Below are 14,837 nucleotides of genomic sequence, written 5' to 3'. Positions count from 1 at the left end.
TTCTTTGGTCTCTAAACACTGTTTTGCATTATAATTTGAATTGCTTGTTCTTCAGCAAAGGAGCCTCCGTTCGCCAAGACCATAAGACTGTTTTTCATTCACACTGCAAAAGCCACTTGAGGATATAAATCCAGTTTGTCATTTCTTAAAAGGATTTGTTTTCATACAAGAATATGATCATCAGGAGTCCCTGTATGAAGGCTATTCATATAATAATGTAATAAATATGTATATAATAAAATAAATGATCCTGACAGCAATGGGAAAACAAAACTCTACAAAACTCACCCTGTTGACCAATCATCACATTTGAAAGGCAGGAACAAATTCCTGCCCCCCTCAGGATGATTTGCAGTTTAGTTTTGGTGATCCCTTAACTAAATGCCCACAAAACTAATGACACTCCCATCAGTCTCAGATGTACTTTGTGCTTATTGGCAAATGTTTGCATGCTAACATGCTAAACTAAGATGATCAACATGGTAAACATTACTGTACACCTGCTAACTATGTTAGGAGTGTCATTGTGAGCATGCAGCATCACAGAGCCACTAGAGTGTGTGGAGATTGATGGGCATAAATGGTGTGAACTTCAGATGGTCCAGGATGGTTACTGGCTAAAATGGCTGATAAATTAACATTTATCTCCCATGTCTAGTTATGTGAAGGGTTTGAGAAGTTTGTGTGGACATTTTAATGGTGAGTATTTGATACTCAAAAGATATATTTAGGTCTATCCCTTTAAAATATACTTTCAAACATGTACATATGTACTTAATTATACTAATTGTTGAGTGTTTAAAGGGTAGGTTCACAATTTTTCAAGTCTGTCTTAAAATAATAGTCAGTTGCCTGTATGAACATTGAAACAGGTTTTGCTTGCTGTAATCATTCTCGCCATTAAAAGATCCCTTCCAGATGTGCTTACAATCTAAGTGATGGTGGGACAAAATACACAGTCCTTGTTTTGAGCAAAATATGTTCAAAAGTTTATATGAAGCTTATATGATGCTTCAGCTGCCTGATTTAGTCAAATAAAGTGGATATCCTCCACAGTCCACATCTTCCTCTTTTTACTGAAAAATGATCTCTTTATCCGTCTTGACGGACCGTGTTTTCCTGTTTAGCTGCAGAGGAAGGATCATAACCAAAAAATTTTAAAAAATATTGATTTGACTAATTTGGACAGCTGAAGCCTCATATTGCCTTCAAATAAACTTTTGAACACAGTTTTGCACAGAAGGAAGACTGTGGATTTTGTCCTCCATCATTAACATTGTAAGTGCATCATGAAGGGTTCTTCTAATGGCCAGTATGAACAGACGGAATGATTAAAGCAAGAAAAATATGTCCATATTCATTTAGGCATCTGGCTATTGTTTTAGGACAGAAAAATTGTGAACTTATCCTTCAAGGCCTGCAGACATTTGATAGACAGTATTTCATTCATTGATGAACCCCACAGATACTGGCACAGCTTGTGTTTAATGCACCTTTCCATATTTAAACATGTGACAGTTCAAGAGTTTTGAGGAAATCCTTTACTGACTAAATGGAATCGGGAAATTTGAGTTTTCAATTTTGCTAAACTACAGTAATCTGCTGCTAAATGCAGCAAAGCTGATGTGGCAGCCAAACAATATAGAGTACATGTCATCTTTCGTTACTGAAAATAAAGCTTTTCTTATTAGGCTGTAGAAAAGTTATGTTCAATCTGGCAATAAATTATCACATGAAATGATAAGAGTTTACAAAATTCAAATATCAAATGGCTACATGATGCCCAGATCAAAAGGTTTCCATAAAATAATAAAAAAAATCAGTGAAAAATATTTGTCAAATAATGGAATAAAAATGTGTAAATTTTAGCCCTAACCCTTCCTTACCGGACACAAAACTGAGTTTATCAGGTGTTACTATTATTTTTTGAGTGAATGAGTCTCATTTCTAGGGTCTAAGGTCCCATCTCTCTTTAACTCAATATATACTGAAAACAAAGAAACAGGTTATAATATATAGTTTTATTCAATCTAAAATTGAATATTTCAACAAGATTATGACCTCATTTGTTGCAAAATCCTGTTCTCCTGTATGACAAAAAAAACAGTCTTTAAGAAATGCCATTGACAGTCGTCAAAGGACAAAACCTGTGCAACACAAGCCGAAATTAAAGCCTAGCGTTCTGATCCAGAGATCTGGATTAACAAAAAGAAAGAAAGAAATGTGTTTTAAATGAAAGATGATTTGATTTTCAATGCAACATCTTTAAAATCAACAATCTGCACAGAAGAGAGAATAAAGCTCTAGAGCTGTAGTTACCAAACATATCATTACAGAACATGTAACTAACTTCATATATACACCAAAATGGTAACGTTCACTTGTCGCATTTAGACAAAAACATTACGGAAATTTTCCACAGCACTATTAAGCAAACACATTAATACTGAACCCAATTTTGTCCCTTGTGTTATTCTGTGTGTGACGTCATAGGCCATATTTATCTCTAAAGGAAGGTAACTCTGTGCATCTGTCCATCCCACAGGCTCATGCTGCCTCAACATCTAAATTTTGTTACTCGTGTGAAATGGCTGGCTATCAATTTACTATAGCAGTATAATAAAAATTCTTTGATTCATCGTTATGATTAAATGACTGAATGAACATAAAAAAAAGCTTCTTTAGTTCATTGCAAATGAGAATGAATCCAATTTTTTTTCTTCAATAAAGCAATAGACTGTAAAAATCAAAAAAGTGAATGATAATGAATATCTTGTATGTCATTGGGTTTCTTCTAAAAAGATCCTGTGTGGTGAGACATGAGGGCATGTGGTCCTTTATTTCAGCCTTAAAACTACAAAGGCTGTGTCTGCAGGGCCATCTTCTTTGTTGAGCAATCAATGTCAAAATCATTATGAAATTCAATACTAAAATAGTTTAACTGAAAGAAAAGTGCAGAGTGTGCTCCTCTGACAAAAAGGGATGTTTGAAATCAGTTTTGAGTTTTATGAAGAGGTGATCCCTGATCTCCACAGGATTTCACAAGCAGTTAAAATGTCTACAAAGACACACATTAAAGGAATTTGCGTCATCTTGTTAAAATAAAGGTTTAGAACTGAATTAACCTCAACTGAATTGATTCGTGCTGAAGAGCTAATTTGGATTAATGAAAATAAAGCAGTGCAATAAAAGCTGAGGCGTTGCCCTTGGTCATCCTTTGTTGCTAAAAGCATGGCTTAGTAAAGTCAATGTCTATTGTCAGGTCCAAACAGTGGTAAAAGTTTTTGTTCTTTTGGGATGACTTTGAACATCGTTCCCTCCAACACATCATTTAACACTCACTGAGAGAGGTTGAATGCCCTGCAGATTTCAGAGACATCTCAACAGAAATGATTTCTTGATTCAGATAATTGATTGATTGGTGACTCCCAGGGTGGTCTTTATAGTAAAACTACCTCTTTTTGGGATTCCTTCATTTCCATCCTGCTGTACTCCTGAACAGAATTTTAAAAACTCTCTTGCTTCTGGTGCTGCAGAGATATATTTTCGAGCGTTTGAGTCTTTGAACCGCAACTGTGAGACTTCAAATCACATCTGTTGTTGGGTGCCAGTGACTGACAGCAAACATGAGGGTCGAGTTCAACTGCTTAACACCTGAACATTGAGCCAGTCCCTCCTCATTTGACTTGAGAGGAGCTGTTTGCAGGGAGCTCTGTTTGGATGGTGGAGATTTTTTCACCCATTATTTCCAGGGAGCTCTCTCCATGCGATGAACTTGAAGGGCCTCTCTCCGCTGAGTGCTGCTTCGAGCTGTTGCCTTCATCTGATTCCAGGAAGGCTTCTCTGCTTTGGGGTTTAATGAACTGTACGCTCAGTTTGGGCGCCACCACGGCACCGCTCTGCTGGTTTGGTTTTCTGATGCAGTGGGACAGGGTGGAGATGCAGCTTTTCTTGAAGTTCTCATTCATGAAGGCATACACGATAGGATTGTTGAAGCTGTTGAAGAACCCGATGGCCTGAACAATGGCGATGATCATGTTAAGTGTCACCCCGTCGTATTTCTTCTCCAGGTCATCTGGACAATTACACACAAAGACAAGGTCACAACTTACTCTGATACACAGAGACGATAAATGGCAATATGCACTTAAGCTACTGTATGTCTAGGTATTGTTCTTATTTCCATTTCACATTAAAATTCAGATCAACTCTATGACTCTTTTATGCATTCAGCAATACTTACAATATTCAAAGAGCATGTGGACTGTGTGAAATGGTGCCCAGCAAATGGTGAACAGCAGAACAATGGTGATCATCATTTTAACAGCTCTCTTCTTTTTCCTGTAGAAGGATAAAACAAAAACAAACTAGTATAAGTAAAAGAGACTCTCACGACAAGTAAAACATGCCTTACTTCAGGCATGTTGACTTGTTATAGCATCAAAGGAACAGGTGCAACTAATATCACTAATGATGGTACTCTTCCATTAAGGTAATTGTGCCAAAGAGCAACAACATTGAGTCAGCATGAAAGAAATATCAGGGCTCTGGCACTCATATACCTGAATGGAGGCCATTTTTTCCCAATTTGGAAGGGCCAGCACCCTTGTACTGCAGCCCTAACTCCCACTGTTGTCCAGGGGAGGATAAGGACAGCCACGTGTCTCCTCTGAAACAAGACTGTCCTCACCAATGTGATGTGGCTGACTCAGGAGGTAAAGTGGGTTGTTCACTAATCAGAAATTCAGTGGTTTGATCCCCGTCTCCTCCTGTCCACATAGCGTCCTCGGGCAAGATACTGAACCCCAAATTGCTCCTGATGGTTGAACCAGCACCCTGCGTGGTAGCTTGCCGCCATCGGTGTGTCAGTGTGTGTGTGAAAGGGTGAGTCAGCAGTAGAAACATTGTAAAGCACTTTGGATAAAAGCATTATATAAGCAGCCATTTACCAAAAGAAAAACAATGCAGCATTGGTTGTTTGTAGGACCAGTTTGAAATTACTTATATTCAAGTATTCCTGACAAGTGACTCAGGTTGGTTATTGTTTGCAGCTTCAAATTCTTGGCATGTTCTTTGAGAAAAAAAAAGAACCAAAACGTTCTGAAAGCAAAACAACTTCAATTTCAACAGATTCAGAGTGCCATGAAAAGGTTTTGTGATATTAAATCTGTGATTTTCCTCATTTCCCCTCTAAGCACCCAATAATCAGACAATTTTAACAGAGGTAGCAATCTAGCTGTTCTCTCATCCACTGTGCTAAGAGCTGTAACAAATGCAGTTTAAGATTCTGTGCATTCAAACAGAACAGCCCATCACACTGGCCATGTTGACTGCCATAGCATACATCAAACGTGTCATACAAAAGAAGCAATCAAGATATAGTGGCTGGGATTTGCTGATCGGGGGAGCAATTGTGATAAAATTACTGCTTTCCTGAAGAGCTGATGTGCTTCAGTGCTAAGATGCCGCCACTGTGTGGGCTTACTTATGAAACAATGGCTGCAGGTGTTCTGCCACATATAAAACCCCACTAACATTAACACAATAACATCTACCAGGTTCAAACTTTGCTTTCATTTATTGATATGTACAATTAAGAAACATATTTCTAGACAGAAGTTCTCAAATTTGGAACCAGCTCTAATTCAGCATCTCGTGCCTTGTCTTCTGTCCTCTCCTGAAAGCATTGGCATTTGTTCAAACTGCTTAAAATGGCCATTGCTTTCATTCAGTAGTAGAGCAGGAAGAAGAACAAAGGAGGCTAGGGTGGTTGGATCAACGTTCAAATCATCTATGTTTGATAAAGGAGACAGCTTTTGCATCCTGTTGCCTAACAACAGTAAATGTTGGTTTCTCTTTGACCATGACAACAGTTTTCCCCTGCTGCAAATATAACCATTACCTATTTAGCATTGGGACAATCATTCCCTACTTTTGGTTGCCGAAACGTGATGTAAATGTTCAGGGACCAACATTAACTGATGGTAAATATTTCATGCAGGAGTCCTGGCACACCAGTAGGAGTTGCTAGTGCAACTACAATGACATGTTCTTGTGATCCCACGTTCATCACCTTTCCACCCCCAAGCCAACAACACCACTAGCAGGTAGATATTTTATCCACACTACCAGGAGATGTGTTGCTTGAGATATGTTTTTCTGTGGTAAAAATACATCGATATGAACACTCCAGGAGACATCTCTGCTGTCAAACCTACCTTGAGATCTTATTGATTTCCCTGTGGTTCATGGTGTTGAGGACTGAGGAGTCGCCCACCCTCTTGCGGATCCACAACTCAATGCCAATACGAGTGTAGAGGAACAGCATGGCTGCCAAAGGGAGCAGGAAAAGAGCCACCATGATGAAGGTGGTGTATGCCTGCCTGTGAGTCAGAGAGTGCCAACTCTCCTGACAGCACACGTGATAGTGATCATATAAGAAGTCGTACTTCACCTGGGAGAGGGGGGTAGAAAAGCTTTAAGTCATGAAAGAACGATCAAGACAGATAAAGTAGCTCTAGCTGACAGGTGACACATTTGATGTAATTAAAGCTACTGCAGTAGGCTATATGTAATACTCCTCCTGCTGGCCTAGGGAGAGCAGCAGACAGACACATGACATGGCAGCCGCTTTGATGAGCTTCACCAGGAGGGCATAACAAGACTCACACTCGATCTCCAGTGCCATCTCCGACAACCAGTAGCAGTCGCTAGTACAGTGACAATGGCGAGAACCCTCACTGGCTTCCAAATCATGAACATGGCCAGTCAGAGGTTCATAAAGACAGTTGGACATCATCTGCAGATGTGTCCCCAAAGCTGTTCCACAGTGCACCAACACATCATCTCTTATCATTTCCAAAAGACAGGCAGCCCCAATATTAGAGTTTCCTCACAAAGACACAAATACATGACAGCACTGGGTACATGCCAGCTCAAACAGCTATGAAATCAAAAAGTTGGCTGTGTTTCATGCAGTCTATGTCAAAACTTTGATTAAAGATTAAATACAAAATATAAAAATGCTGGATTGCAATGCATTTCAAGCTTGGTGCTCTTCCTCAGGCAATATCCCTGCTTGAAATGTTGCAATCTGGAGTAGCTGCTGATACATGCACATACTGAGCATATTCAATTCTCTCACTTTTTTTGCATTTGACGGCTCCCTTCCTTTTTGCTGAGTATTTTCACTGACCTGTGTGGGAAGCCTTTTATCACTCTTTTCCTTTGGATTCCTTGATTAAAAAAGCAGGTCACAATAAACACACATTTTTGCATAAAGTTTGAGGTGTTTGCTCTCCGGGGCAAGCTTAAAGCACTGAAAGTAAACAAGATAATATCGAACTATCTTTCTGAACCTCTGCCATTCAGTGGAACACATGAGCTGGAAGTACCCCTACTAGGAATCAAATCTCAGGAATCAATCCTTGAATTCCTCTGGTTCACGAATATGTCTGATGGCCTTCGTGTCTAATTACTTGCTGGTATCAGTATTGATATTAACCATAAAGCTATATTCTTCAAAGCTGAATCAATTATTTGACATTCAGATGTACAACATGAGTATGATCTTGCCTGCAGCTTAAATTAAGCTTGTTGTCACAGTTAAACAAAGCTAATGGAGGGATTTTTGTGGTGAGTTGCTTTGAAGGGCACCACTTACCTCTAGCTGTTGCACAAATAGCATTGGTGAACCCACTATCACAGAAGCAATCCATACAAGCCCTGCAGGATGCGAAGAGATATGTTATGCATACAGATACAGCCAACAGATAAGACTCTCGGTTCAAATACAGTCCATGTGCAATGCAGGACGTGCAGTGTGATACAGTAACTGCCAAGGAAATTCAAGGAGAGCAACCTGGGTGTGACTAATGCCAAACCGTAGTCACAGCAGCTGCACAATTCAATTCTTCTCTAACGTAATTAACAAGCTGCCAATCATGTCAAGTCTCTGCATGGTTCCACAGCAATTCTTTGTTTTCATCGCCATGAGTGAGAGACCTCAGTACTCTGATTTACCACGGCATGCTACATGACCTCAAGTTTATTCACTTGATTAGACATAGTTTCAGTGCCTTAGTCATTTATTACCTGAAATATTTGCACTTGGTAATCTTTTCACTTACTAAGGTTTTGACACACAAAATTCAAATGGGGAAACATTGGCATTCAGTCTGTTGTGAAGCTCGATAAGTAGAATTTGGTTTTGTTTTCTCACTTTTAACTAGAGCCTTAAGACTAATGATATTTTAAAAGATTTTTTAAAAAGCCAATAACAAACACTTGACATGAACTTTTTTGGCAAGGAACCCTAAAGTTAAGTTGTTAAAGAGTTATACACATATATGCACTGTGGTGGTTTGTTTAGATTTTGGTTGTTTGCTTTTACAGTTGAGCAATAAACCTTATTATCCAAGATTATAGTGACAGTAAATACTATATGACAGTAAAAAGAAATAAGTGTGAAACCTTTATAAAATGCAACCTATAGCATATATATACATATATGTATTGCCTTTCTCTTTGCATATGTGATACCAATACATCTACTGTATGATAAGCCAGTATCAGCCGATAATATCAACTTGCTGATACTGTATATCATTCAGGCTCAACTTTTAAAAGGCTTGAGATATATTTGCATTTTATCAATTTGCATGCATATATAGACAGCTACGACACATGCAGAATTCTTGCTTGTGCACTTTGTGTGATCCTTGAGCATTAAAAATTATGTCCACAATGGTGCAGATCAAGGTTGGCCAACACAAAAATGTATCCTTAAGAACTTCCAGTTTTGCACAACATCAACATAACAAAATGTGACAACACTCAAAGTGATTATTCCATAGGCAATAATGAATCTGCAGCTGCAAAAGTGGCAGCAGCACTATCAGAATACTTTCTGTCATTGTTGTCATTTGTTGTCTGACCTTGCTGCACATCCATACTGTATATACTGCTGTTCAAGGGCTTAAGGCTGGAATATGCTTCTCTGTCTTCATGTAGGTAAATGTGCACAAGTGTTTGCATGGCTGTTTTTGTAGTTTAAAGCAAATTCATATATAAAAAGTCTTTTTGGTAAAGCTTATAGTTAGGGCCAGCCGAGACTTGCCTGCCAGCCCCTAATTATGCTGCTATAGGCTTAGATTGTCGGGGGACTTCCCATGATGCACTGACCTCCTCTCTCCTCCTCCTCCTCTCCATCTGTACACATTCATGTACCATCAATGCATGTTACTAACTTGGCTTCTTCCCCGGAGTTTTTGTGCTTTCCCATCTCACAGGTTCTTATGGATCATCGTTGTGGACTGCCTAGTTATGGATTGTGGGCTTCTGTGGGTTATGGTTGCGGAACCCGTTTTGCCATGGTCCTACTTGACACCCACATCTGCTATTATTATAATTAGTCATATTTCTATTGTTATTATTGTTGTTATTGTACTTCTGTGTGTCTCTCTCTCCTCTCTCCCACTCCTTCTTTCTCTCTAAACCCAACCGGTCAAGGCAGATGGCCGCCCATCAAGAGCCCGGTTCTGCTTGAGGTTTCTTCCCATTGAAGGGGAGTTTTTCCTTGCCACTGTTGCCAAGTACTTGCTCATGGGGGAATGTTTGGACTCTGTAAATTAAAGAGTACAGTCTAGACCACCTCTATGTGAAAAGTGCCCTGAGAGAACCTCTGTTGTCATTTGGTGTCATAAAAATAAAATTGAATTTAACTGAAAAAGCTTATTTCCTTTTAATGAATCAGTGCAGCTGTAACTTGTTCACAGAACACAGGTTTCCTTGAACTCATAAATACATCCACTCCTAAGAGCACAATATAAGCCACTTGTGAAAACATAAAATACCTAGCATCTTGTATGCTCTTTTCGATGAGTACTGCCTCCTCATTTTCAGTGGGAAGACAATGCCCTGGTATCTCTCAATGGCGATGCAGGTCATTGTGAGGATGCCTGTCACTATGGCTGTGGTCTGTACAAATGGAACTGTCTTGCAAACCAGAACACCTACAGAAAAAAAACAGAGGAATGAAAAATGAGGTACAGAGAAACAGCAGAACACATGTTTTTCTATTCAAGTTCGCATGACACCTATTGTGTGATCAGAGACTGGAAACAGAGGAGAGCTGCTCCTCATCCTTTTCATCTTCTTGTGGGGTTATTTGAAATGAAAAAAACAAAAATCTCTGATTACACTTGAACACAGTGATCTTGGCTTATGACGCTCAGAGCTGAAACCCAGGTGATAACATACACTGTTGGTAAGAGACACATGTCAGGTCAACCCTGATTTACCCAGAACAAATTGTGAGTGTATTTTAATAGAAGTACATGCTTTGAGCTGGCCTTCTATTGCTATGATACATTGAATGTCAGTGTCCTTGATGATCATCAAACATGCTCAGTGTTGTGATCTGTGAAATATAATTAAATCCACTACAATAGCCATCTGTAATATTCCATCTGTAAAGCTAATAATGCTTGGTGTATATTGACACTTAGTCAAAGAGGTGGTGATTCAGCTCTTTGGTGCTTTTTGGAAGTTGGAGTGAAGCTGTTGTGTTTTGCCAAGTGCCCACCTGGCAGACACAATGGCAGACAAGCCTTCAAATGTAACACAATGCAATAATTTACAAAAGTTAACATCTGTAAGGTGACAGCACCTCGAATTAGAGCCTCAAAAACTACAATAGAGTTGAATCAACACCAATGAGGAGCATTGCATTGCATTGCATTTGGCTATAATTGTACAAGTGTTCATCATATTGAATCCAACCTCTGAAAAGTCTGACATGAGCTTCACAAACTCTGTGACACATTAATTTGTTGTGAAGATTCTGTTGACTACTGCAAATGCTAGAACTGCAAAAGAAAAAAACCCAAAACAGACTGTACAGTCCAATACCAAAGAGTTACATTGTGCATGTGGCATTTATATTGTGTGTGAAGTATTATCCTTTTCTTTAAATATATTCTCAACTTCATTTCCTCTCCTCACAGTTAAGGCTAAACATGATCAGCTGGCAGGTTAGCAAGTGGCAGGTCAGCTCTCAGTCCCTTCTGAGTTGTGACTCAAAATAAGTAGCCAGTTTTTTTAAATTTTTATATATATATATATATATATATATATATATATATATATATATATATATATATATATATATATATATATATATACTGAACCCTTGAGAGGACACGGGGGGCTCTGTCTGTCATTTCAAAGAATTATCTCCTGCTGCAGCTATCTGGGCTTCTCCTTAAAGTTCATTCCTGGAAGAGATTTAAAATTTAAGTATTTAGATGTTATTATTTATCAGAACTTGTCATTCAAATCACACATTGAAAACCTTGTTTCCAAGCTGAAACTTAAATTAAGTTTCTTTTTTAGGACTAAATCCTGTTTCTCCCTCCAGGCAAGGAAACACTTGATTTTGGTAACTTTTTTTGCTTTTATTGGACTGCAGCGATCTGCTCTTTATGAATGCACCTGACCAGTGCCTAAAGGAGTTGTACACTGTATACTACTGTGCTGTACATTGTATTACTTGCTGTGGCAATCTTGCATACCACTGTACTCTGCATGCTGCTGCTAAGTGGCCATCTCTGTATGTCCGCAGACTTTCGCATTGGTTGGCTTTTATATATTTTCTCTCTTTAGGCCCTTATCTGTGTACATACATATGTAAAAAACAAAATCAATACCTCATGATATTCCACAGATGTTGGTCTCCAGAGTTAGAACAGAATTAGGCAAAAAAAGCTTTTAAATATGCTGCCCCTTCTTCCTGGGATAATGTACAGAAGGACCTGGAATTGTCAGTGCTGATGGGGGGATTTGAGTCAATTTTAAAGGATCAAGAAAACAGTATTCTTGGTAAATGTGATTGCTCCTAAATTTTCACTGAAAATCGTTTTAGAAAACTGCACCTGTTTATGCATCATAACTGGATTTCTGTCCTTGACCTTGTATTGCATATTTACTGGATCCATTTGTATTTGTCTGTTTGTATTGTTTATGTTCATTGGTGTAAAAATGTTTACGCTGCTCTCTAGGCCAGGTCTCTCTCAGAAAAAAGATTTTAATCTCAGTGAGACTTTTACCTGGTTAAATAAAGGGTATATATCTTTTATTTGCTTGCTGGCCGACATAATTAGAGCTGCCTGATGTGTGGCTCTGCTTGTTTGGCTTAATAATCTGTAGTTTGCACTGGTCTGGCAGTGTTTGGTTTCATTGATTATTCCTCTAATTTGCAGTATAGTTGTTGTGCTGCTTAGGTTTTAATATTTTGAGTACATTGTCAACTCATATCTGATGATTTCATACCTTGCATCATTATTAGTTAGGCTGCATACTCCTTATATTCCTTAGGCTATTTGCTCAGTTAAATTGATGCATTTTTACATTTGATGTATTTGTAAAACTGTGCAACGGTACATTTTATTTTTCATTATTGTTTTCCTCACTGTTGAACATAGTTTGGTGAGGTTGTAGTTGAATGTGATTCTGTCCAACACATCACAGCAGTTTGCCAAATTTTCAATATTCAAATCCTGTCGAGGTCATTCATGACATGCTCCTTGGGATAATGAAGTATAACTCTAAAGGTTTGAAACTCACCTCCGAACCATTCAGACGAGATATTCTGCAGCAAAGTAAAAGGGATGCAGAAGAAAGTGATGAGCAGGTCGCTGACCGCCAGGGAGCAAATAAAAATATCTGTTGCCGTCTGTATCGCTCGTTTCTTCAAAACTATGTAGATCACCAAACTATTTCCAGCAAGAGCCAGGACGAAAATAACCAAGTACATGATCACGAAGGTGGTCTTTGCACTGTACGGTAACTCGGGGATGTAGACGAGCGGCTGGATGTTGTAAGTGTTGATGAACTCCTGGCGGCTCAGGTTGTAGTACTGGAGCATCTCCTGCAGCACTTCAGGAGTTATTTTGGTGGACCCCTGCGCCGAGTCTGTCGAGGCTGCCGCCATCCTGACACGCGTCTTCAATCCTGAGCCCAAGTTGCTTGCAGACAGAAAGAAAGAAAAATAGAGCTGGAACCTTCTCTTCTTCTTTAAGCCACTAGTGCATCTGGATGTTGCGCTGCCTCCGTCACTCATCAGACCCTGCTGCTGTCGCTGCAGCAACTGTTGCTCTGTGTGTGTGTGTGTGTGTGTGTGTGTGTATAATAAGATACAGTATATCGATCTGATGTGTGAATATTTTATCCCATATGCTCAATAGCTTAATTCTGTAGGATTTTAAATAAATCTATGTATACAGAAACTAAACACACATAATGCAAATCATTACAATTATATCTTACTAACACATTTTTATTGTAGAGCTAATTGAGGAAATCAATTTGACCACACATACTGCAGTCTAGATCAGTGGTTTCAAACCTTTTTGGCAGTTGTGACCCCTTAAAAGTCAAGACAATTTTTATTTATTTAGCCCAGTTTCACATCCAGATTGTGAAGCATCAGGGGATTTCACAATCTGTACAGCAATGCAACGTGAGAGAGGCCAGGATCCTCCTAGTGGCACTGGCAGGTAGTGGCACCTCAGTGGCAGCCTGTGGCACCTCAGTGGCAGCTTCAGTTGCAGGATGTGGCATCTCAGTGGAGGCCTGTGGCACCTCAGTGGCAGCCTGTGGCACCTCAGTGGCAACTTTGGCGGCAGTCTGTGGCACCTCAGTGGCAGCCTGTGGCACTCTGTCAGCAGTTGAAAAACTTGCTGTCAACTAGGGCAGGGCCAAATATCCTGGTTTGTTTTCACGACAGGTCAGCAGCAGTAAGTCTGTTTTAGGATGGTTGTTGAGCAACCACTTTCTACTTTTTTGTTTTTCATTCTTTTTATGTAATTACTTCTGCCAAGGAGGTTATGATTTCACCTGTTTTGAAATAAAAATAAAAAACACAAATACAATCTTTACAAATAATTAGTTTTGCAGACATTTATAACAATCAGCTACAATAATGAAAAACAAATTCTGGTATCAGGTATTCCAGCTAGTGGGCACTGTTCAGGCAGCTGGTAGCTCATGGGGTGGAGAAAACAGGGAGGAAGACAAAAGAAAGGAAGAGCGGGGTATGTAGGGAGAGAGTGAGTAGAGGTTTGATGAATTCACTAACTAGATGCCAAAGGGTTGCCCCTAGCTGCCACAGGGGTGCCACTAGATTCCACAGGAGTACAGCCAGCTGCCACAGAAGTGCCACTAGATGCCAAAGGTGTGCCATTAGATGCCACAGAGGTGCCACTAGCTACTACAGGAGTGCCACTAGATGCCACAGGAGTGCCACTAGCTGCCACAGGAGTGCCATTAGATGCCACGAGAGTGCTATTAGATGCCAGAGGAGTGCCACTAGCTGCCACAGGAGTGCCACTAGATGCCACAGGAGTGCCACTAGATGCCACGGGAGTGCCACTAGATTACAGCACTCCTTTGGCAGCTGGTGGCATTTCTTTGGCTTCAAGTCCTAATCTATATTCAATCCATGAGTTGACAGGGTTCTCAGATGGTGGATGCAATAGTGTTCCCTCCTGGAAAGTAAAACATCAAAATTACCTCCTCTTGGTGGGGAGTGATACCTTCACCCATCATATCTTGGAGGAAATTGGATGAATAAATGCAATAAAATGTTCTATTACTGGATAATTCATATTTTTGCATCTAATAGTGCTTGTCTGTTCAGCAGTACAAGTTTCAGTGCTCTACTCATCTTTCCAACATATGACTTACCACAAGATATGATACATCTTATCACTTGCCCTTGTGGTATCTTATCACTACTGGATCCACCGTCTGAGAACCCTGTCACCTCATGGATTGAA

General features: G+C 39.6%; 1 protein-coding gene across 1 annotated transcript; it reads right to left on the bottom strand.

Annotated features, from left to right (window-relative positions):
• Positions 1-1,553: 1,553 nt before the first annotated feature.
• On the bottom strand, positions 1,554-13,148 carry qrfprb (pyroglutamylated RFamide peptide receptor b). The gene is made up of 6 exons (XM_067576821.1): positions 12,625-13,148; positions 9,855-10,013; positions 7,664-7,725; positions 6,219-6,454; positions 4,244-4,341; positions 1,554-4,075 (listed from the first exon to the last, which is right to left on the bottom strand). Exons 1-6 carry the CDS (start codon positions 13,118-13,120, stop codon positions 3,678-3,680), a joined length of 1,449 nt encoding a protein of 482 aa, XP_067432922.1. The 5' UTR covers positions 13,121-13,148; the 3' UTR covers positions 1,554-3,677.
• Between the last annotated feature and the right edge of the window lie 1,689 nt (positions 13,149-14,837).

The sequence above is a fragment of the Thunnus thynnus genome, chromosome 20 (assembly GCF_963924715.1).
Source record: "Thunnus thynnus chromosome 20, fThuThy2.1, whole genome shotgun sequence".
Classification (NCBI taxonomy): Eukaryota; Metazoa; Chordata; class Actinopteri; order Scombriformes; family Scombridae; genus Thunnus; species Thunnus thynnus.
This window is presented reverse-complemented; position numbering and strand designations above follow the sequence as displayed.

What these genes read in the sequence shown, in the direction of transcription:
- qrfprb (XM_067576821.1), bottom strand. Translation starts at nt 13,120, where the DNA reads ATGAGTGACGGAGGCAGCGCAACATCCAGATGCACTAGTGGCTTAAAG. An exon ending in CTCGTCTGAATGGTTCGGAG is followed by an intron (nt 10,014 to 12,624) that starts GTGAGTTTCAAA and finishes TTTTTTCTGTAG; the next exon opens with GTGTTCTGGTTTGCAAGACA. An exon ending in GAAATCAATAAGATCTCAAG is followed by an intron (nt 4,342 to 6,218) that starts GTAGGTTTGACA and finishes ATCCTTCTACAG; the next exon opens with GAAAAAGAAGAGAGCTGTTA.